This window comes from Mesoplodon densirostris, chromosome 14 (assembly GCF_025265405.1).
Source record: "Mesoplodon densirostris isolate mMesDen1 chromosome 14, mMesDen1 primary haplotype, whole genome shotgun sequence".
Lineage (NCBI taxonomy): Eukaryota > Metazoa > Chordata > Mammalia > Artiodactyla > Ziphiidae > Mesoplodon > Mesoplodon densirostris.
This window is the reverse complement of record NC_082674.1, coordinates 26,526,528-26,551,784: the sequence shown is the minus strand read 5'-3', so window position 1 is coordinate 26,551,784 and position 25,257 is coordinate 26,526,528. Positions and strand designations below refer to the sequence as shown.

Genomic DNA, 25,257 nt, shown 5'->3' with positions numbered 1-25,257 from the left:
AAAGTAATGAGAACACACACACAAATGCACACGAAATTGGTTTCTAAATTGGCTTTGCTGTGAGCTGCATATCCTGAGTAAAAAGTACCTCTTTGTCCACTAAGCTACTACAATTTTAAATAATAAGAAAAGACAAAATTTCAAGATAAGCTCAGGTTTTATAGTCCACTTGGTGAAAACCTAATGCAGCTACAATTATTATTAGGCCTGTGAAAGACTCTCTAAGAGTTAAAAGCAAGCCAGCACTACCCTTAGCCCATAAAGGATTACTCTTTTATTAGTATAGTCTTGGGATTAGTGGAAATGTCTATCTAATGAATGCAGCTACTATATTTGAGCACATGCCTGAATAAGCTGCTTGTTGATTGAAACCTATCTATTTATAAGCACTTCTGCACGTTGTGAAAAATCCATCTGTATCACCACAGCATGGCGCCCACCATTTGAATAAAGGCTCTTTGCCATTTCACTATAGAGCCTGCTGAATGAACGGGCAGAAAGGAAGTGTGCTGCACCCACTTAACAGGTTTTATTCCTCACTCTTGGCAAGTAGAGTTACCTTATCTAAACACCAACTTAGATGAATGTGAATGTTATACAAACAGAAATAGGAAAAAAGAATACTTTTCATCAGACTCACCTAGGGTTTTAACCTAGTAGACTTACCATAATTTGGATAAATGATCACAAATAGCCCAAACTTAGCCATACCTCTGCTTATGTCACAATCTTTGAATGTAGTCTGGAAAGTAGGTGAATTTACTACACATACTTGATACCATTTCTTCACATTTCTGCTTATGAAAGCACACTAATAGATGTCCAACAGAAATAAGTACAGCATGAAGAGAATAGCCTTGATACAACATTAAATAAGTCGGGGACTTCCCTCATGGTCCAGTGGTTAAGATTCTGCCTTCCAATGCAGGGAGTGCAGGTTCGATCCCTGGTCGGGGAGCTAAGATCCCACATGCCTCGGGGCCAAAAAACCAAAACATAAAACAGAAGCAATACTGTAACAAATTCAATAAAGACTTTAAAAATGGTCCACATATACAAAAAGAAATCTAAAAATATATATATATATATATATATATTGAATAAGTCAGTGCTTTCAATGTTTGGGGTCCTCATTACTGTACTGAGTCTCCATTTGAGGTAAGGCCAAGATGTCCACCCCTACATGGGAGCCTCAAAGTCCACTCTGGGATTCTGCAGTTCTGAACCTCACCACTCTACTCACGACCCCTCAACACACACCCCATGGCGCTGCTTCCCAGACTCAGTATCAACTCTCCAAGCTTCCTGAGTTTTGGGTTTGGGTGTAGGGAAGTGATTTCTTATTCCATTTGGGTTTATTTTAACTCCTTTGCAGTTAGGGTCCCCATTTACTATGTTGCTTCTTTGGAAAAAGGCCAACAAAGAATTTATTAAAATAAAGATCAAATAATCCTAAATAATCTTAACAGACCACAGGCAATTGTTAACTGAGACCTCACAGAATTTCACTCCTTGAAAAACTTTATAAACAATGAAAGGCAATCTTTCCAGGTATCCCATTGTTGGAAAGAGAAGACTGAAATCAGCTGACCATTGGAAGTTCTTTCTAGCCCCAACATAGCAAGTACAAAGAATGCAGGTTTCAGCAGTCTTCGAAGTCCGGCTATTTCTCTTTCTTCAGTTTACTGGTGATGTCACAAACCTACCTAGTACATAGTGAGAACTCAGTAAGTATTATTATTTATGCTGTGGGAACCTAATAAAGATTAAAGGATAACATCTTTATATTTTTCTAGTTGATAAAACAAAAAAGTAATTCTGAAAACCAATGTATTAATACTAAAAAACCAAAGTTAAAATCTATAAAAGATAAGGCATTTGGAAATAGCAAGTATATAAATCATAACATAGCAATACAAAGCACCAAAGACCCTATCGGAAATGATATACAGCTGTTTAAACAGACACTCTGTTACTGACTCTGCAGCTGGGTGAAAGTGCTATAAGAGATATTAAGAACTTGATAGGAGGTACTATTATCACAACACTCTCTACAGATGAAAAAATCAAGTACCAGAGTGTTAAGTATTAAGTGTCAGGAGGTGGTAGACATGAGGTTTTGCTAAAACCCAAGTTTTTCCTACTTTACCATAGTACCTATCCCCGGCATTTTCTTCAATTATGTTAAACATTCACTTAACATTCACTTGCCTAGTAAGACTATTAAACATAACTAATAGGTCTATACCTTTAAAAGAAGATATCTAATAGCTCTTTTGTGAGATCATCCCAAGAAAAAAGAGGTGTAGGGCAGCTTCCTGGAGACTTTGGTCCACTACAGCATTTGAAAATAGGACTAGAAGGTAATAATCCTTTTAGGACTTGGTTTGTGGCAGTTCACACTCACCAGTGCCTTTCTACTTTGAACCCAAAGGAAAACAAACTGAAAACTAAAAACTTCTAAAACCTGGAAATTCTTCTTCAATCTTCTACTCGATTCCTGAAATCTTTACCCTTTCCAGTATTTATCTGTTTTCTATTGGGGTTCACAGCTAGGTACCGATAAAGAGGTTTTAATCTTAAAACCTCGTTCCCTCCATCCAACCATCCACCCACCCACCTATTCCCCAATGGCTTCCATAAAAGATTCAAGTGGACATTTAATGTTAATTCATGCTACTACATCATTTTACTGGTCTTTCTCATAGTTACTGCATCTCCGGTAAGAGAAACTGCTTTGAGACATACATCAGCTTTTTTTTTTTTTTAGGCTAGAATGATACTAGAAAAGAGAAGCAGGTGGTTAAGTAAAAGAAGCACTGCTGGAGTATGAATGCTAAGCATTCACAACCAAAATTCATTGATGAAAGTTTTTAAAAACTTTTTTTTTAATGTTCAGAATACTTACATTTGTGGATTACATATTTTTAAATTTCCAAAGGCAGCAGAAACTCCAAAGCAGCAAGGGATAGAAATTATTCACATTTTATAAATAAGAACATGGAAAACAGCAAGGGTCAAATGACTTATGCATGGGACCCAATATTCAGTAACCCAAGCCAGGACTTCAAATTCCTTACTATGACTTTTGTAGTAAGATTATTAAGCTCAGCTGCTGCCTTCAATATTTGTTTCCATAGACATTACTAAGAAAACATTTTACTTTGGCATTTTTGTAATATGGCACCATTTATAGCTGTCTTCACTCATAATAACCTTATTAAATAACCATCTTTAGGGCTGGCAGTATACACAATGAGGGTCAGCCTGGTTACTAGTGGCTAATGGCTGAGTCAAAATTTGAGTTATGTCATTTTTTTCTTGCATTTTCCCTGATTTAGAAGTTAAACCATACCCACATTTCTAACTTAGCCAAGCCCGTATCTTTTGGACCCAAATACAAAATCTCAAGAAGTGTAAAGGTTTCCATCACCAAAAGTACTCTTTTATCACTTCTGGATAATACATCAGCCAATCTAATGATTCCACAAACTTGCAGCGTGTGATTTCTTTTTTCCCTGTTTAGACTTTTTCCAAAGAATGATCTAATTCATTTTAGGCTGTGACAGAATAAACCCTATGCTAAAAAGAAAACTACATTTTTTTTTGCTCTTTGTGCTGAAATACCTGAAGAATAATAAAAAATAGTGAATTCAACTGTAATTAAGCCTAAAGAAAAAAGGAAGGAACATTTTATTTAATGTATTTCAGAAAGTTCAAACATTTGGAAAGATCACAAAAACAAGAATGTTACCCATACAAGAGAAATTTATTAAAAAAAATTAGTATCTTGTGGTTTAGATACACAGGTATAAGAGAAATTCCAGAAGGTGAAGCACCTTTTCCAGAAGCTGTTCCGAGGATGGTCAATACTGATTTCGAAATTGGTTGCTTAGGTCTTGAAGCTCTGTTACTAAGGTGTCCATTGCTGCTGTTTCATCAGCTAACTCCCTGGAAATTTCTCCACTTACCACATCTGTAAAAAGTTGCTGCAACATAAAGAACAAGGCAGAACTATCAAAACAATGAAAATCTCTTTAAAATAATATAGATACAGAGTACAGAATTAAAATTCCCTTTGCTTAATAATACATTATAGTAGCAACAGTAGTATTTGTTCTATTCACCATCCTGAAATGTACAAGCTGCAACAATTAAAGGATGAATCAAACAACATGCCTGGACTTGTAAATTCAAATCAGCTCTGCTCTTCAAAATGGCTGCACTGAATATTGATTATATTATTCATTTCAATGTCATAAGATGGTTTTTGGATAAAGAGACATCATTCATCCAAACAAAACAAATCTATCCTTTGTGTATACAAGCAAAACAAATGTATTTAATATTCAAGTTCATATAAATCATACTTTTATGCTAATTATTTGAAAATTAATATGGCTTAGGACTCAGAGGCTACAAAGATCATCAAAATTTGGTGACAGCAAAAAAGCCCAGCAAAATAAAAGTGCCCCCCTTCGGTAAAAGGAATTGCCTTGGGAGGCATATTGCAACATACTCCAATAATGCCACCATGCCATTATTCTGGAATGCCTCTCTAGGAGCTGCCTGCTGAGCCGGTACAGGCACCCAAGAAAATCAGCTTCAGGATTTTATGACCGTGTGTGTGTGTGTGTGCGCGCGCGCACGCACGCACACACACGTGTTTTAATCAGAAATGTAATTTACTCAGCTTACCATAAATCTTTTTCATCACAACTAACTAGATGATTTGTTTACAAAAATCAAATTTACCATTATAATATAACTATTTACTTCCACCACAGATGATAGCAATTGTTCTGACAGCTATTTTAAAAAGGGAATCCTGAAGATGTTCTGAGTGACGGCATCATCACTACAATAAGCTTAGAGTTTCTCATAGTGACTTATGGAGCAAAGAACATTCACTTGAATGCAGAACTTCAAAAATGCTTTGCAAAGCTTTGCCACATTACTGTGTAGTCACACCTTGTACAGCATTTCACAACAGATTGACATACCAACCACTGAGATGTGATAAGTAGAGAAAACACCTTTGAGGAAAGTAACTTGGACTCACATAGCATATTTGTTTTTACTAAGAATTACAGTGTTTGCAAATCATCATAAATCTGCACCACTGGGACTTCCCTGGTGGCACAGTGGTTAAGAATCCATCTGCCAATGCAGGGGACACAGGTTCGATCCCTGGTCTAGGAAGATCCCACATGCCGCGGAGCAATTAAGCCCATGAGCCACAACTACTGAGCCTGTGCTCTAGGGCCCGCAAGACACAACTACTGAAGCCCACGTGCCTAGAGCCCGTGCTCCGCAATGAGAAGGCAAGCCCGTGCACCGCAACAAAGAGTAGCCCCCACTCGCCGCAACTAGAGAAAGCCCACACATAGCAACAAAGACCCAATGCAGCCAAAAATAAATAAATAATTTTTTTAAAAAACTGCATCACTTCCCTATAGAGTAAGGAGAAAGCAGAGAGAAACTGAGGCTTAGAAAGAATGAATAATTTGCTGAGGATCCCATGGAGTATAAGTGGTAAATCTGTTCTGACTCCAGGCTCTCCAGCGTTTTCACCAACTGCCCTCACGACCCCCTGCAGCAAATCTGTACAAGGACAGGGTGCTGAGGGCCGAGGAGTTACTGTGTCCTGGCCAAGCATGGACTTGATGACTTTAGGTGAACCTCTAGGTTCTACCTAGGAGTTTAATTCCATGAAGTCCCAGGCCTGGCAAGAAAAGACCAGAGATTCATGCAAACCAAGCCTGCTACTTAACACAGTTATCGTCATTCATTTTCACTTTTTAAAGTGTTCTGAAAAAGTGTTCTTTTGGAAGGCAATTCTGTTTAGCAAACCCAATTTGTTGAAAAAGTAGAAAAGGCATGTGATTTACTACAAAATCAGAGACTCCTAAATATTATATGCAAAAAGGTGCTTTCAAAGGAGATGTTGGGGGCTTCCCTGGTGGCGCAGTGGTTGAGAGTCTGCCTGCCGATGCAGGGGACACGGGTTCGTGCCCTGGTCTGGGAAGATCCCACATGCCGCAGAGCAGTTGGGCCCGTGAGCCATGGCCGCTGAGCCTGCGTGTCCGGAGCCTGTGCTCTGCAACGGGAGAGGCCACAATAGTGAGAGGGCTGCGTACCGCAAAAAAAAAAAAAAAAAAAAGGAGATGTTGGGAAGCAATTTTTCCCATTTTTGGATAATCCAGTTGTGATCTAATGAGAACAAAATCTAAATACAGATGATGTTCTGAGGTCTCATTTTCAATGTTTGGAATTCCACAATATGAACGGATGGGTAGTACAGACAAGACTACTTAAGTCATATAAGTACAGGTTTATGTAAAATTAATATATTATAAGAGAAAGCTTTGCACAGAATAGGGAAATCTGTAGAGTACATCCTGAAGAAATAAACCATCATGGGTAGGTTAATGATCTCACCAAAACTAGGAAAATTAGCTCCCAATTTGGGAAGGAGAGTCACAGAAAAAGTCTGCTAACTTGACTTTCTTTGAGAGAGCTCTTGCAGTTTTCTGAGAGACTCATAATCTGAAGTTGTTTGAAGTTTCCTGTTGGGAGGAAATACAGTTTCCCCAGGTAGATTACAGAAACCTGGTTCCAGCATGCAGACTAATAAGGACAGAAAAGTGAGTTAATAATCTAAAGAGGCAAAAATGATGCTCTGACCTGAAAAGATCAAGCAATTAATAAAAAGCATAGTCTGGAAAGGTTTTTACACGTGTCCAGAAGTGACCTTCACATGCCATGGACTTGCTCTCAGAAGTGAAGTAAAATTAGTTTGCAACCCAGGATTAAATAGTGAAGTCAAAGAAAGATTAGAAAAAAAAAGTGCTGAAGTGTGTTAGAAGTTATATTCCTTTAAATTTTGTTCCTGAGGTATACTCCAAACCTGGCTGCATGTTAGAATTACCTGGGAAATTTAACACAAATTTCCCAGGCTCTGTCCCAGACCCGATCTGTCACAGGTAGAGATGTGGAGTCCAATCTTCAAAAAACCTCCCTCCATAATTCTTGGGTGTCCCCATTCTAGCACTGGTTCATAGGTTGGTATTTGTAAACTGATAGCGTTATGTTTTAGTTGTCAAACCTGAGTCAACCTATCTACCTTATGTGTGTCAAATCCATATATCACCTACTTAATATTCATCTCTAAATCAATTTTTTATTTAAATAAAAGTATTTTAAAGGAAACATTAGAACACTACTGTAAATAGAAAATAAGCAATACTATTCATGAAATTGTAGGTTTGATATGCGAGTTATACTTTTTCTATCATGCACTGAAATAAATACATATTAAAATAAAATGTTTACCCAAGTGCTACTAGTAGTATATATGCCACACTTTGGGGAAAAGTGATAGTAAGTAGTAGAGCAGTGTTTTAATTTGATTTAAAGAAAGCATCAAGAGCTGGATTATAAATATTAATTTCAAAGACTCCTAAGTTACCCATGTGTAGGGTGGTTTAGCCACTGGGTCAATGATCTCCTCACCAGTACAACTAATCACGTGGGGGCTGATGTCTAAAATATAACATGGGCCTAAAATTATCCTTCATGTAAAAGAAGACTTAAGAGCAGCTGGCTGATACCAAAGACCTTTTATTTTCTATGATAATTCTAATTAATTCACATTTCACTCTCACCTTTGCTTTAGATAACAAGCCCCGTAAATTGAGTCGAACTGAAGAAAGCACTTGTATAGCCTCTTGGGGACTGGATTTGCTTTTACTGCATTTTATAGCCACTGGAAGATAAATATGGGGAAAACATCCATTAAAAATTGATAATGATAATTTGTAAGTACAAAAACCAATTAGTTAATTAGGATTTTATAGTAACAGACTTCAGAAATATTTCTACATGACAAGTTTTATTTTGGTGAAAGGAAAATAAGTTATATGCATAATTTTTCCTTTTATCCCTTAAGAAGGATAGCTTATTGCTAAAAGGAAAATTTTGAGGAAAATGAGGGACATTTGGTGAGTTACAGACTGTTGGGAATGGACCCGTGAAAACACACATGCACGTACACACACATAAGCACAGAGTAATGAAATTAGGCAGAGACAAGATCTAATTGAACACAAGGTACCCACAGAGAACAAAAACATATGCAGCTCATCTTAATGTGGCTTCTCACGGTACTGAGTCTCTAATGGGGAATCACAATTGCCAATGACACCAGCCCAAAGAAGTGACATGCCAGATATTTACAGCTCAATTCTTACTGCATTTTTGTACTCAGAGTTTACATCACCATTCTGGAAGAAGTGACGCCAACAATCTAGGTGCCTGCATTTAGGGAATGTGACCATGACCAGGCTCTGGGGTCACTAAGCCATGCTTGGTATCCATTAGCAAGAAGTGGGGGAGAGGACAGTCACTCATTCCCAACACCTCTACCTCCACATTCTGGGGAGCCCATTTTCCTAAAACTTGAAATTATCAAGAGCATGTAACCCTTCCTAGCACAGGGCCTGCCTATTAATGCTTTTTAAAAACAAGTGGTTACGCACAGTGGTTAAGAATCTGCCTGTCAATGCAGGGGACACAGGTTCGAGCCCTGGTCCGGGAGGATACCACATGCCGCAGAGTAACTAAGCCCGTGCGCCACAACTACTGAGCCTGCACTCTAGAGCCCGTGTGCCACAACTACTGAAGCCTGCATGCCTAGAGCCCATGCTCTGCAGCAAGAGAAGCCACTGCAATGAGAAGTCTGCGCACCACAACGAAGAGTAGCCCCTGCTCAACACAACTAGAGAAAGCACCCACGCAGCAACAAAGACACAACGCAGCCAAATAAATAAGTTAATTTAAAAAAAAGAACAAGTGAAGAGCTTTGTAAAAATATAATGCCTCTATACCCTGAGAAAACCATAATTCATAAAGAGTCATGTACCACAATGTTCACTGCAGCTCTATTTACAATAGCCAGGACATGGAAGCAATCTAAGTGTCCATCAACAGATGAATGGATAAAGAAGATGTGGCACATATATACAATGGAATATTACTCAGCCATAAAAAGAAACGAAATTGAGTTATTTGTAGTGAGGTGGATGGACCTAGAGTCTGTCATACAGAGTGAAGTCAGAAAGAGAAAAACAAATACCATAGGCTAATACATATATATGGAATCTAAAAAAAGATGGTTCTGATGAACCTAGGAGCAGGACAGGAATAAAGATGCAGATGCAGAAAATGGACTAGAGGACACAGGTGGGGAGGGGAAGCTGGGATGAAGTGAGAGAGTAGCATTGACATACACACTACCAAATATAAAATAGATAGCTAGTGGGAAGCAGCTGCATGGCACAGGGAGATCAGCTCGGTGCTTTGTGACCACTTAGAGGGGTGGGATAGGGAGAATGGGAAGGAGGCTCAAAAGGGAGGGGATATGAGGATATATGTATGTGTATAGCTGATTCACTTTGTTATACAGCAGATACTAACACACCATTGTAAAGCAATTATACTCCAATAAAGATGTTAAAAAAAAATTTTAAGTACACACACACACACATATATATATATGAATGTGCATATATATATATATATATATATATAAAAGAGAAGGTAAATGCCTAATGAGGGGCAAAATAAAATGTTGCTGAATTAAGAAAGAAAAAAATAAATAAAACATACACAAAATGAGAAATTCTAAAAGAATGAAACTAACTTGGAATAAATAATATTTAATGTCTTGCTAAAAAAAAAATATATATATATATATATATATATATATATATAAAATGCCTCGTATTTCTCCACTGATTTGTTGTTTTTGTTCCTCTAAATTATGCTCACTACAAACAGATCAATAATCAGATCCTATTTTAAAACTACACTAAACAGTGCAACAACTGAAGTTTACTTAGCCTGCATCTCAGAACAGGGATGGAAAACAGATTTCTTTCTGTATGCAAACTCTCACCAATTGGTGGAGGTTGCTTGTGCCTGGCAAAATAGTTTTGCCATTCATTAACACCTTCCATGGCTGGTGAGAACTATGCTTGACATTCCTATTCTAAAATAATAATCAGACTTTGAAAGGATGCATGGTAATCAACAACATTACACTCATTTTCAAAGGGTACAGTTAACATGGAGATAGTGAGGATTATGATGTCTGTGTCCCATAATAGAGGAAGGCTGTAACTGCTATTACTGAGGTACTTGGGCTATTTAGTACCTAGTAACATATCAAAAACAGCTGTGATTCTGTTTTCAATCCTTCATTGTCATTTTGAGAAAAACAAAAAAGCAAAAAGACAAACAGTGCTCCATTAGTCCCCTTCTTCAATCCCATTTCCAAAAGGCGTTAGAGATGGGGAGACAGAGAGAGAGAGAGAGAGAGAGAGACAGAGAGACAGAGAGAGACAGAGAGACAGAGAGACAGAGACAGAGAGACAGGGAGAGAGAGACAGAGACAGGGAGAGAGAGAAATAACCTGCTGTTTCAAATCATCAGGAAATCCAAGACAGCTGTGCTTCCTCCAGGCAGACTGTAGTTAAAATGCGTAACTATTATTTTAGAAGTTCCTGGATGGCAAAGAAGGAACGAACTTTTGTCCACCCTTTCCCAGAAGACAGAACAGCAGAGACTGTAAATGAATACCATCCAGACAGAACAATGGGTACACGATGACAACACTATTACAGAAGGGTCTCCAACACTACGTGGAGACCACAATGTCTTACACCAAGCTTTCTGAAGCACATGGCCACTCTTAAAAATAGCAAGCCGGAAGGGAATAAATCATGTGGAGATTTTTTTAAATGTTATATTTCCTTTTCCAGTGGAATTGGGTGAGGTGGAGAACAGTGATGGGGAGAAAGATAAAAAAGAGAACAGAAATAACAGAGAAACTCAGCTCATTCTTCCATGGAGCACTGGTATACAAAAGCAACATAGAAAAGGTTAAGATTTATCTCCATAAATCTAAAATATCACGAGAAGAGAAAGCTGAGCATCCACTCAAGTATGCTTAAAATGTTGTAGGAGCACGAACACATAATTCACTAAGTCAAAGGGAAACTTAAAAGAACAGACACTTGTTTTTCTCTGAGTAATGCCTGGATGAAAAAACAAAAAAAGGTACCAAAAATAGTTCGCAATCAACTTTAACATGCAAAATGAAGATTTTTCCTAGAGTACTTCTTTAACCTGCATATTTATATTTGACAGGTTTAACACCATCACTTAGTGATTACAGAAAATATCTTGGCTTTGACTGTTATAGAGCCTGCTGTTCACTGAAATGTTTAGGGTTGGCAAGCTGAAGTAGCTCAGATAAATTCTTCAGAGAAAATTGAACCCTGTTATAACTGCTTAGCATGGTTTCCTCAAATACAGTACCATAGCCACAAAGGCCAAAGGGATAAAGAATGAGCTCCATCTGAGCCCACCCACCAGGAGGCCAGCACGAGCTACCTAAATTCTAGCCACCCTAGACCATCATTCCACTGGTCTATCGGCAATTATCTCAACCTTTTGGATATTTATATCCTTTTGTCAATGATAAGTAGAATTATTAACTACTAAGCCCAGTCCTAAATTGTTTGAATGTTCTATGACTTCTTTCAAGGCAAAGTTAAACTTTATTCTTGTTCATTTTTTTCTTTTTAGTTTTTTTTTCTTTCTTTCCTCCTCTTTTTTTTTTTTTTTTTCTTTTTAGTTTTTTTTTTTTTTTTTTTGCGGTATGCGGGCCTCTCACTGTTGTGGCCTCCCCCGTTGCGGAGCACAGGCTCCGGACGCGCAGGCTCCGGACGCGCAGGCTCAGCGGCCATGGCTCACGGGCCCAGCCGCTCCGCGGCATATGGGATCCTCCCAGACCGGGGCACGAACCCGCATCCCCTGCATCGGCAGGCGGACTCTCAACCACTTGCGCCACCAGGGAGGCCCTTTCTTTTTAGTTTTGAGTCCCTTATCATACAGCTCAGATCCTCTACCATAGAAGGAACAGGGTCGGGGTGAGGAGGTAAGGGATTAACATTTAAACCATGTGTAAGATACTGGTAAGTGTTTAAATATGTTTTTACTTATTTTTCATAACCATAGGTAGATATTATCCCCATTTTCCCCATAAGGGAACTAAGAGTCAGAGAAGCTAAGTCATGGTGACCCCAAGTCACCCAGTTAGTATGTGGTAGAGCTGGTCCTGGAACTTGGGCCTCCCTGAGTCCAAAGTTCTGCCCTTTTTATTGTCCCTTGTTGGCTACCTATTTGCTGCAACTATTAGTTGCAGAAGTTAGAGGAGGACTTTAGGATAGGTTCACAGTCCTTGTGATTCAGTTCTTGAGAGTGTGGCTTCATTATTTTATTTGAATTGCATTCCCAGGGCATCACATGCCTATATTCAAACATAAATATATAAGTGCATTATTACCTTTAACTAGTATATTTTTCATTAATGCAAATAATTAAAGGTGGCCTTTATCTGGAATATCTTTCCCCAACTGGCCTACAATTTTATATGTAAGGTTTTCCCTCCCCTCAAATATCACCCACTAAATTTCCCAAAGTTATGGATGAGACTATATATTTAATTTCCTTTGTATATGCCATAGCTCTTATGTATATTGCTATGCACTCCAGAAATCTATGTATTTTTATGAATAAATATTTTCATTTATAAAAGAAGAACATGAGTCAGGACAAGTTAATATTTTCTTACTACTACATCATCAATGCAGGAGAAGCTTACTTCTGTGTGAAGTGAAGATTAAATACAGTTGTAAAAGTATTTCCTATCTCTAAAGTTTCTATCATCTGTCACTTATTCAAACACTATTTAAGCCTCTAGCCTATTTCTTCTTATTGCTCCAGGGCGCCTACTACATAATAGTTGGTCTGTAAATATTTGCTGAATTAACTACAACAATTTTAATATAACGAAATAACCTGAAATTATTTGTAATGGAACTTTGCTTTTGACTAATACTTCTTCTTATCAGTAAAAATACATTAAAATATGCCATGGATATCAAACATTACATCAAATACCATGTGCGAGTCCTAAGGCTCTCTGAACCACTTCCTTAAATGATGTAATATCTTTCTCCCAACAACTGGACTGTGTGTCACACTTGTATGCCTTAGAGAGATACTGGAACGCCTGAGGAAAGAAAAAGAACAACTTTCAGAATAACAAGTAGAATTCACATTTCAAACTCAGCTTCCTGGAAGTCATATGGAACTAATTCCAACCAAAAAACCAGTCTCTGTTGTTAGGTAGCACAGTTTCTATGATTCTCATCAAAGAAGGGGCATAGATGCACATCCAACAGCAATGAGCAATTAAAAGAAATCAACTGGATGTGTCTGGATAGAGACACTTCCCTCCAAACCGAAAAATAAAAACGCTTGGTTTGGAAATCTATAAGAAGTATACACATTTCCCTAGCATTTGTAGCCATCAGCTTAAGAGACCAGTTTAGAGAATGAGGTGTGAACTTGGTGAAAACTACTGAATTACTGGTAGGTGTGTAAACTCACAGGTGTTTAAAACACTCCCTTTCACAACCCCACCCTTGTGGATTCTTGAGGGAGAAGTCACAGATCAGAGAATTCAGAGTACCCTTAATTCTACACATAAAGAGAGGACATAATTCAAGACAAAATGGAAGGACGGAAAGCAGGAGTGTGTGCATGCCTGCGTGTGAGTATGTGTTCTCTGGGCTGACAGGGCTTTGGTGGAAGCCAGCTGGGTGGACTGAGGGAGGAGAGAATGGCTAAGAATCCCACAGATTAGCTGTTCTGTGGCGAATTCCAAACTTACACAAGAAGTACATTTGATTTGCTGTGGATGTTTTGAAAAGAGCACAAAATATTTAGTATTCCAACCTTGGAAACTCTGGAGGTGCATCTACATTCTAAGATAAGAAGCTAAAGGCATAACTTGAATCTATCTGGTGTTCTACTGCACTGTGAGAAAGGGGCAGGGTAACCTTTGTGAAATATTTTATGTTTAGACTTTAAAAGCTCCTCTCTGATATTCTTATCTAGCCCCTTTTTCTTTCTCCTTTTCATAGTCTCCATCTCGGATTTAAACACTCCTTTGTCCTTGTACCGTCTACCTTAGTCTTCAGCAAGGAGCCTGCAGAAAGGGGTGTGGAGTAAATAACAAGAACCAGCTGTTCGCTGCAGCTCTGGAGGGAGAGCAGGTTAAGACAGACCCTTTTGCAGGAAACAGAGAACAATTATTTAAGAAAAATTCATGGAAAGAAAAAAGATGAATACTTACACATCTTAACCTGTCCACAATTCAGGGTGCTTACGTTAAGGACTCTGAATCACACCTGAAAACTTGAGTGTATTAATCTTACCTTTCAAATTATCACAGTCTTCCTCCAACCATCAAAAAAGCAGATCCACTACACCTATGTTCAAACAGAAGGCAAGAGCCCCGGAGGACTGAGGCAGGACTCACCTTTTCATTTTCATCAGGCTTGTCACTCTGCCCGTTGCCATACACTTGGGCATACAGCCTCCAGATTTCTCCGTCGTTCGTCACTCTTGAAGTTACTCTGCCAAACAGCTCCTGCAGCTTTCCTCTGAGGCCAGGTGCAACATCTCCACTACGATCAGCCATCCCATCCATCACTGCCCTGACCAGAATTGTAAGGACCTTAAAAGATGCACAGGAGAAACTGGGAAGCTAGAAACAACCAAACAATAGCTAAAAACAAAGAGCTACCCTCACCATCAACAATGATGACAGTGAAAAACCTTGTCAGGCCTGTGAGAATATCACCTGTCACTTTTGAAAAATAAAATACAAGACGAGCCATCCCGAACCACTGTCTGGAATCGCAGGCCGACTACCTCTCCCAGTGTCCCTTTTCAGGCTCCTTGGAGGGCTCTGCTTCCACAGGGCCCTATGCTCTGTGCACCTCTCTTTGCACTCTGAGGGCTCTCTCTGAATGATCTGATCCACACCCGTAGCTGCAAATACCCTATGACCAAGTCTACCCGATACTGTCAGCGCAGCTCCAGCCCGACTCCTCTCTGGAGCCCCAGGACTGTGCACCTCTGTATCTACCAGCCATGTCCCATCAACATCTCATGCTCCATCGATCCCAAAGGGAAACCTAGATCCCAGATCCCTCTTCCTCCTGCAGTCTCAGAGCCAGTGACCTGAGCGCCAACCTAGAGTCTCTTCTCTCCCGGCTGAGCCACATGTAACCAATTTGATTCAACATTCCTAATGAGCCCTAAATCCAGCTTCTCCTCCTTTAGGTTGGGCTGCACTATTCCCACCTGGACTGCAGTGATAACACTCTAATTCTGCTAAAAGAGGTCCTGGCCCTTCCTAATTGTTGCATAATAAACTGCTAGTGCATTTGCCTTAGGTATGCAGGGTACCCACAAAGTAGCTCTTGACCTTCCAACTACCCCAGGTCCGCTCACCATTTGCAATTTTGTGGCCATCTCATTTTCATTAGTCAGATGCTTTGAATGCTGATAGATGAATTAAGGTGAGTCCCACCGTGGGTTACACTGTTATGACAAGCTACATCTGTCACATTTATATTAGGCTGTGTATCTCAAGGCTTCCTGGAAGCAGAGAAAGTGCATCCTCCATCATCCACTCTTGTGGCAGACCAGCAAAGACACGTGGATCCACCTAAAGAACCAGCTCGAGGAGAGTGCCCTCACACCTTGCTGCTACTCAGTGCAGCCCTTGGACTGACAGCATCGGCATCACGCAGGAGCTCGCTGTAAATGAGGAATCCTGGATGGAGATGCCGCTCCATCTCAACTGAGAGTCTGCATTTCTAATGAGCTCCCAGGTGATTCTGATGTTGATGGTCCGCAGATCACACTTTGAGTGGCCAGGTTCCAAGAGACAGGGTGCCACATCTTTATTCTTCCTCTGAACTTCAGAGAGAGGACCACATTTCATCACCTTGTGTCCCCAGTATCTAACATCATGCCTGGCACACAGCTCTGCAATAAATACTTATGCCTGAAAGAAAGACTGAATGAACACACCTCTTTCAGAAAGCTTTGCTAAGAGAAATGCAACCAGTGTGACATCTTGCTCTATCTCCCCATAGAGCATTCTGATCTAGGCATGAGATGCATCCAAGGAATCAAGGCTCTTCTGGCCCATGAACACTGTTAGGAATGTGAGCTCAGACTTATGGTCCTAATTATATACAGGGATAAAAGTGGACAGGAGAACACTCACTCAATTGTGCTTTTTTCTTTTTTGATGGACAAGGTAAATTATCTCTGCCTATAAATTCACATTACAATCCAAAATGTACAGTTTTAAATCTGAAAGTAATGAAATAGATATTACAATTCCACTCATAGTTTTAAATATGAAAGTCACAATGCAGAAGAAATGGTATGAATGTGCACTACCTGTTTCGAGTAATCATTCTGTAAACGTTTCAAGGATTAACATACTTCGAAAGAGATGGTCTATTGAAATAGTTAATAACATGGACAAATGAGGCATACGAAATTAGTAAAATTCTTTGTTTTTTCTGGGATATCACAGTTGGCCCAACATCCTATCCCCTCATTTTAGCCACGATGAGTAGCCAAGGGGGAAGAAAAATCTTTTGGCCTTCTTGCCAATAAAAATGGAGAGCTGCAGTACTGGTGTTTGAGAGGGGGAAAGTTGGTGAAGCGGGGTGTGTGTGTGTATTTGCGGGTGCATAGAGGGAAATGCAAAAGGGTAAGGAGGTAGATAGAATGCCTCTGTTTTGGGGTTAGGGGGCAGATACCAAACACCTCTACCCAATTCATATGCAGATACCATAAGTAGAGAGACCCTGAATATAAGTGGAGGCAATAACAAATTTGTTTTTATACTCTCTATTTGATGTACAATGGTTAAATACCTGGATCTGGGCCTTAGAAGAGAGTTCTATATGGAAGAATACATAATAGAAGTCATTCATGGCCATGGCAGATATTGCCTAGAGAGACTGTGTTGGGTAAGCATCAGACCAAGGATAGAGTCTTAAGGAACATAACATTTAAAAGGAGGGTAGATGAACAGAAGTCTATGCACAAAGAAAAGGTGGCAGAAAGCGATGTCATGGAAACCAGGGAAGGAGAAAGTAACAAGGAGAGTACATCTACAGAAGATCAGAACTGGAAGATCCTGCTGGATTTGGCAGGTACACGGGTTAGTGACTATATCCAGAGCTAAAGCCAGAAAAAGGAGGGCATGAGAGATCATGATTTTAGACAAGAGGCTCACAAACAGAATCACATGAAAACCAAGACAAGTATTAACATCATAAAAAACAAAAAGCAAAAAATACCCCCCAATCATAGTATCCTATAGTACCTATTTTGAATATAATTTGCATAGGGATATAATAGTAATAGAAAATATTCATATAACCAAAATTTTTAATATAAATATATTGGGAAAATAAGAAAGGGAAGTAGTGGAAATGCTAATATAAGAGAATTAAGTCCTTATTTACTATAATAGGAAGTCAACTGATAATACCTAAAATTTGGTTAATAAAAAATAGGCGGGGGGAGCAGTGGAGCAGGAAATTGCTGTATTTTGTCATAAGCCTTATACTACGACTTAACTTGTAAAAACTATAAGTTATGTGTTATTTTAATAACACAAAAATTTAATTTAAAAATAGAGAAAAAGAATACATACAAAGATTGGCAAAGAGGAAACAAAAAATGACAGCACACATGAATATTCATTTATAAACCTTAAAATTATGTCTGGTGTGTGTGGGCAGAGGGAGGAGGGGCAAAGACTATAAGGGGACCATGAGGACTTTGGGATGCTGGTGATGTTCTGACTCACACTCCGGGAAGGGCGTGGGCCGGTGGGGGGGTGGTGGTGGTGGGGGGCCCGGGTGGTTTACACAGGTGTGTTGCCCTTCGTGAAAATTCATGTTTACTTATGACCTGTGTACTTTTCTATATTTTCACTCTATTTTAATAAAAGTTAATTAAAAATGTGTTTCCTGGAATTAAGAAAGCCCCATAAACTGAAGGAAAAAAAATAAGAGTTATTAAAATACATTAAAAAATGGAGCTAGGGCTTCCCTGGTGGCGCAGTGGTTGAGAGTCCACCTGCCGATGCAGGGGACACGGGTTCGTGCCCCGGTCCGGGAAGATCCCACATGCCGCGGAGCGGCTGGGCCCGTGAGCCATGGCCGTTGAGCCTGTGCGTCCGGAGCCTGTGCTCCACAACGGGAGAGGCCACAACAGTGAGAGGCCCATGTAACGCAAAAAAAAAAAAAAAAAAATGGAGCTAATATGTAATCTTCAAAACTGGGTTTAGAGTGATAAAATTTTTTTAAAAACTATTAATGTTATAATTTACTGGTTAATATCACCATTTCCCTCCCTCTAACTGGTGAGAAAAATCACACTCTTGTTATCCAGACTGACTACCAAAATAGTAACTTTTAACATATATTTAACCCTTGTTTAGTAAGCAGATATTTTTCACTTAAAAATAGCAAAGGGTGTTGTAGTAGGATTTCTTTGATAAAATGAATCACCAAGAATTACGATTTTCTCCTGGGCAGTCTACAAAGTTTACCTGCATTATAGTCCTTTGCACCATCAAAGGCGAAAAAGATTTTTTTTTAACAGGTAAATGTTTTTATCTACTGTAAACTGGGTAAAAATATGATTACTGAACCCATCAGTAACTAGTTAAAACTATAAATTATTAAGTATGTAATAAGAGGCTGAGGGTAGAGTACTAAAGTTTAAGAATTTAGAGGTAAATGATTCTTGGTGAAACAGGATCCAAGATATGGCCACTTGGATGGGTTGTTCCTATGAAATAAGATGAAGGCAAAGAAGTTTAAGTCCAAAGTATTCGATGTGCCATCTACCTAAAACCAAGTGTTCTAGAACAGTAGATCTAGAGTGGAGAGGAAGATATACATAGTCGGTTGCTGAAGTCCACCATGAATATGGGGGAATGGCTAGGAAGTTGGTAAACAGCAGTAACGAGGACACGTCTTCTGTCTGCAACATCACAGAACTGTTGTATCAAGGAGTCAATATACAGGTAAAGAGCTTCAAAAACTGTAAAGCAATATAAACCTATAAACTATCATGATTATCACTGACCCTCAACTTCCTTACTCTGTCAAAAGGGGACAGCAAAGCCCTCATCGTCGCCCACTCATTATGTGCCCCTATACTTACTTGGATTAAAATGGAGCTAAAGAAGAACAAACTCTACCACCATGGTATCAGCCCTCAATACCTCCCACTACCCCTGCTGTGAGCACTCACCATGTGCTAAGCCCCATTCTAAGTACGTGACCAACATGATTTCATTTAGTTCTCACTGTAACCCTAGGAAGCAGGGACTTTATTATCTCCACTTTACAAAGAAATTGAAGCATGAGAGGTAAAATGAACTTCTCAAGGGCACAGAGCAAGTGAATGGTGGAGGTGGGTCTTGAACACAAGTGATACTGGCCTCCTGAGTTTTGATGAGGATGAAGAGAAGACGACGATGATAGCAGGTAACATTCGCATATACACACCTTCCTAGGAGCCAGGGGCTCTATGAACACAATCTTCCTAACAACCTAGGGGGAAGGTGCTCTTGTTATTTGCATTCTGCAGATGAAGAAACTGGAGCACAGAGAAGTTAAGTAACTTGTCCAAGGTCACACACCTAGGGAAGGCAGAGGTGGATTTGAACCTGCAGCTCGCATCCTGGCTCTTGCTCTCAAGCATTTGCTGTATTAAATGATAAAGCACAGCTCCTTACTCCTCTGTTGTTCCTTCCTTTCTAATAATAAGTTCTTTTCATTGGAAAGATTTGCTCTTTTATGAAATATGTATGCCAATAACTTTGATCAGTTCATTATCGTTTTTTTGCCAAATCTTGAATCAACCCAAACCAGACAAGTTTTTGTAGTTTTTTCTTTTTTAACTTAAAAATTTCCCCAAGACATTGGAGCTAATAAAAAATAAAAAGAGAAAATAAAATTCACAAATACAAGCACTACTAACATTGTCATTAATTTCTAATTTCTTTACTGTATGTAAATTTTTAAATATAATACTATGTGAACTGTTTTATCTTCCTTTTTCACTTAACATTATGTCATAGAATTTTTTGATGTTTTCATATATTCTTTAGATAGATCACTTTAACAGGTTCAAAGCCTCCCACTGGGTTGACAGAGCACAGTCTATTTAACAATTCCCCTGCAGTTAGATAGTTAGGCTGTTTCCATGTACTGCCATTGTCCTTATCATTATAAAGAACACTTCACTGCAGATTTTTGTGCCTAAAGATTTTTTTCATACTGAAGCTTCTTTAGGTTAGAATTCCAGTAACAGAATTATGGAATCAAAGGAATAAACATTTTAAGACTCTAGAGATAAGCTGAATACTTTCAAAAAGGGCTAAATCAAATTAGATGTCCATCTGTAGTATATGAAAATGTGTCATTTCACTGCATATTACCAGCACTGTGTGTGTGTGTGTGTGTGTCTGTGTATGTGTGTGTGTAGGTGTTTTAATCTTTGATATTTTGTTCCACTAAAAATATACGCAGCTATTATTCTGAATTTTACTTTTATTATTAATGAATTTAAAACTCTTTCCAAATGTTTGTTGAGTGAGTATATTTCATTTTTAAGATATTTAAATTTTTTCTTAATTTGTACGGAACTCATTATTTTCCAATGTGAAAACGGTTTTATTGTTCATCTTCATATGGAGATTACATAGCCTACAAGCTGTTGCACTAACACGTTGCTAGCCTCTTTTTCTGAACCCCAATTCTGTACACTGCTTAAAAAAAAGAGAAAGTTGATGAATCTGACAAAGTAACAGCAAACACATGGGAAACCCTAGAGAGACAGAGACTGGCTGGGTCCTGGTTTGGTGGAGAAGAGCAGCCCAGGATGGAAACGTACAAAGTACCAAGGTTCACAGATGGGCTGAGAAAAGCTGTTTAGTTGTGCTTTGTTTTTCTTCCACACACTGCTCTATACACCACTTGCCATCAACGTGGAGAGACTGAAACACAGCAGTGCCAGCCCAGTGCAAGCCAGGGACCAGGCAGGTACCGTCTGGGGGCAGAGGGCCTGGCCAGCCCCCCACCTGCTGAGGTTGGATGACTACTCAGGAAGATGGGATTGGAAGAAAGCAGTGCCTGGCAGAGATAAGAAAGGTTTCCTGAGGAGCCAGGCCACTTGGCGGTGGTGGTGGTGGTGGTGGGAGGAGGCAGTGGCAAGGTGTTTCCAAAAGGTGAGCTCCCCTTGTGGCCCAAACTCACCAGGAGGGGCACAGTTGGTCCTGGGCTTGCTTTAGACCCTCTCACCAAGTACGCATTACCAGTCAAGGAGCCAATATCCCCGGGGAAGTATGAGCCAATGGGGACAAAATTAAGACATCTGAAAAGTGCAACCATAATGAAAGAAACAAATTGAACAGCCTATGTGAAAAAGAATTAAAGAGACATGTGGAGGAAAACTTGATTTCATAATACATATCCTCAGGAAGATGAGCGGGAAAAACAAAGGGAATGGTGAGATCCCCTGGGTAGCAGTATAAACGGGGAAGAAAAATAGCGTGAGGACTGAGCCTGGAATTGCTCTCACAGGGAAGGAAAGGCGAGAACGATTCTGCAAAGGAGATGAGGAAGCTGCATCTGGTAGCGTAAGAGTTGTGAAATTCTGGAAGCCAGCTGAAGAAAGCACTTGAAGGAAGAGAGATCAACTGCGTTAAGTGTAACAGACAGGCTGAGAAACCTGAGGGCTGACAGCTGTCCCCTGGATGTGGCAATATAGACCCTGACAACAGCACGCTCAGTAGGCTGGCGGAGATGAGCCTAGAGGGCGTGGGCTCCAAAGAGGACAGGAAGAGGGGAAGTGGAGACTGTGCAGCAAGATGCTTCTCCCAAAGAGTCAGCCCTGAAGAGCAGCAGAGAAATGGGGTGGGGACTGGGCTGGGGGTGGGAGGAGTGCACATAAATTATTTGTGCACAGTTTGTAAAGCTTGAGAACTTTCAAAAAACAAGAGCAATGATAAATGCATTTGTAATATAACACAGCTATACAGGTAAACCAACTCATGGTGATTATAAGGGAAGGTCCACTTGCCTTTTTATTGGAAAACTAATCCTAATACTCTACTCCAAAGATATTCTTTATTTCGTCTGTGGTTTTTTTCTTGGGGTTCTGGACACCCTTGGGGATCTAATTGAGAGTTTTGAACCCTCTACCCAGAATAGGTACATAGCCAGGTACACAAATTTTTTTCATGATATTTCAGATAATCTCACAATCTTCTGAAGCCTAAAAATAGATCCTTCTTAGAAATTCTAATTTGTCCACCATGGCATGGGACTCCGGTCTTCTCTCTCAATACTACATACGACTAAGCAAATGACTAAGTAAGTGTATCTCTTTGAAAAGCTTTATTAGTTTTCTATCAACTCCATCCCTATTCTTATTATCCCTTCTGTCCCTTCCAGATGTTCAAATCTCTGGTATTGTTTTAGGCAAGACCTTAATGTGATCAGTTGAGGTCTCTCTGGCCTTCTCTCGGGGGCACCTCTGTGCATGTTGCCTCTCCTTCTACCAAAGCTACCAATGAGGTGTGTGTTGGACACACTCTCTTACCTTTACCAACCTCACTATTCTCAAAGCCACCGCTTTCTCCCTGAAACGGAGCATGAAAGTTGTGGTGGGATGAATAGTGTCATTCCCCCCGCAAATTCATGTTGAAACAGAACCTCAGAATGTGATCTCATTTGGAAATAGAGTCTTTGTAGAAATAATTAGTTAGGCTTAAGTCATATTAGATTAGTGTGGGCCCTAAATCCAATGACTAACATTCTTCTAAGAAAAGGAGCCGACAAACAGAGACATGGGGGAAGGAGGTAAAGTAGGTGAAGAAGGAGGCACAGGTTAGAATTATGCAGCCACAAGCCAAGGAATGCCAGGAACCAGAAGCTGGAAGAGGCAAGGAAAGATTCTTCACTGAGCCTTTAGAGGGAGCATGGCCCTGCCAATACCCTGATTTCAGACTTCTAGCCTCCATTACTGAAGAGAATCAATTTCTGTTGTTTGAAGACACCAAGCTTGTAGTAATTTGGTAGAGAAGCCCCAGGTAACAAATCCAGCAGTCTTATGTAGAAAGACTAAGGCAACATGGAGAACAGTACGACGAACGCTTCCCAGGGCATTTAACTGGCTTCTACTAACCCTCTTCCAGTTTCAGTTAAGGAAGCACTAAATGAGGCTGTCATGTCTCAGCTTGTCCCTCATCAGGACAGTGACGTTCAGCCCTCTGGTCAGAAGTCATCCTTTCCTCATGTGTAGAAGTTTTCAATTCAAATCTCTCCATATTTTCTTTAGCAGAGTTTGGCTTTTGTGTCATTATTAAAAATGTTTTCTCCACCCCCAAGCTTATAAAAATATTTACCATACTTTCTTTTAAGTGCTTTCATGGTTTTACTTTTTCAATAATAGTGACGATGACGATGACGATGCTGACGGCAGCTATACTCACAGCACTCGTATGTGCCAGGCACCATTCTCTGCCCTTTACATATATGAACTTACTTACTCTTCACAACAATCCTGTGAGGTACTAATACCATCCCTGTTTTACGAAACTGAAGAACAAAGTGGTCAGTAATTTGCTCAGGTCATACAGCTAGTGACTGGCAGAGGTAGTAAGCAAAGGCTGTCTAACCCCAGGATCTATGCTCTTACCTACAACATGATCCTGCTTCTCAAGCCATTTCAATTTAAATATTTATCCAGGGAATTCCCTGGCGGTCCAGTGGTTAAGACTCTGTGCTTCCACTGCAGGGGACACAGGTTCAATCCCTGGTCGGGGAACTAAAGATCCCCCACACCAGGTGGCATGCCCAAAAAAATAAATAAATGAATAAATAAATATCTTAACCATTTGAATTTATTTTGGTTTAAGGAGTGAAACAGAGCCTTCATTTTGGGTCCCAAATGCTTGGCCAACTATTTCAATACATATTGAATATTTTATTTTATCCCACAGATTTAAAATGCCATCCTTAACATGAACTAAATTCTCATACTTGAGTCTGTTTCTGAATCCTCTCTCCTGTCCCATCTCATTCCTGTAGCAGATGTTAACTCTTAATATAATAAGGATATTATTAGCTTTTTATCTTTTCTATTTGTTACAAATATTTCATCACATATTTTTTCCATGAAGTCATAAAAATTCCTTCAAGTTTTTTTTTTCTTGCTTCAAAGTTCAGGAAATATGGTAAAAACCCACTTGTACTGCTAATTTTTCTAGGAGATGGAAAAATATTTAGCATATATTTAGCCCATTTGGAATTCATTTGGTGTATCATAAAATAATCTAAGTATATTTTTTGAGCCTGGATGTTTAGAGGGATTTCATTTTAATCAGTATAAACAGCCCTGCAGTCCCTCACTTCGTAACTAAACCAATGACACACCACCAACTTCATGTAATGACTTCTAAATCTCTAACCCACATCTCTAATCATTTCAGTGATAGAGTACTTTTGTTTCATTCTCTTTCCTCAGCCTATTTCTCACTTCCATCATGGTCCATGGACTGCATCAAGCAGAGTGTGACTGTGGGGGACCACCACTAGCCCCTGAAGAGAGCTGACTTTTTCTCACACAGAGGAGCAGCAATTCTAATCTCCCCAAAGAGAAAAGTGTAACTATCCTCTTCCCCAACACTAACCTTGAGGTCCTTGGCCAAGTCTCCCCAAAATCTTGGCTGAAAGCACAAGGCGTTGGCCCTTTGAATCCTGGAGGTCTTCAAAGCAGGAAGGAATAGGATTGCTTCAGGTCCAGTTACTAACACTTCCAGGAGGGCTGGAGGCCAGGAATGAAGCCATTTCCCGCCTCCCTGGCTTGGCCAAGTCCCAGCTCCACTTGGAGCTCTCTAAAGAACCTGCTCTGTTTCCTGGTCTGATAACCCTGACCCTTGGCTTCCCCACACCTCGGTTATCAGAGAGACGTAGGCAGTTTAATATTGTCTTTTTCACTCCTTCAGCAAAAAAAGAAAAAATTTCTTCACGTGTGGAAAAGGCATGCACAGGTTTTAGGTTAAATAGGCCCGACTTCAGACTTCACGTCTTGGCTTGACTGCTCGTTAGCTGTGAAAGATCAACTTTATTAGTTCATCTTGCTGAGCCTTAGATACTTCAGCAGTAAAAGAGAGACAGTAACTACTTCACAGAGACAGAATTTGTACACAATATA

General features: G+C 39.7%; 1 protein-coding gene across 2 annotated transcripts in view; it reads right to left on the bottom strand.

Annotated features, from left to right (window-relative positions):
- Positions 1-3,750: 3,750 nt before the first annotated feature.
- Positions 3,751-25,257, bottom strand: part of TTC27 (tetratricopeptide repeat domain 27) — a 183,541-nt gene continuing 162,034 nt past the window's right edge. The window contains exons 17-20 of one of the 2 annotated variants that reach the window (XM_060117081.1): positions 14,456-14,653; positions 13,030-13,141; positions 7,668-7,768; positions 3,751-3,989 (exon numbers count right to left, since the gene is read on the bottom strand). In XM_060117081.1, coding sequence (XP_059973064.1) covers positions 3,867-3,989; positions 7,668-7,768; positions 13,030-13,141; positions 14,456-14,653 — 534 coding nt within the window. In that variant the 3' untranslated portion in view covers positions 3,751-3,866. The remainder of the gene's footprint in view (positions 3,990-7,667; positions 7,769-13,029; positions 13,142-14,455; positions 14,654-25,257) is intronic. The other variant, XM_060117082.1, reaches the window with a different exon arrangement.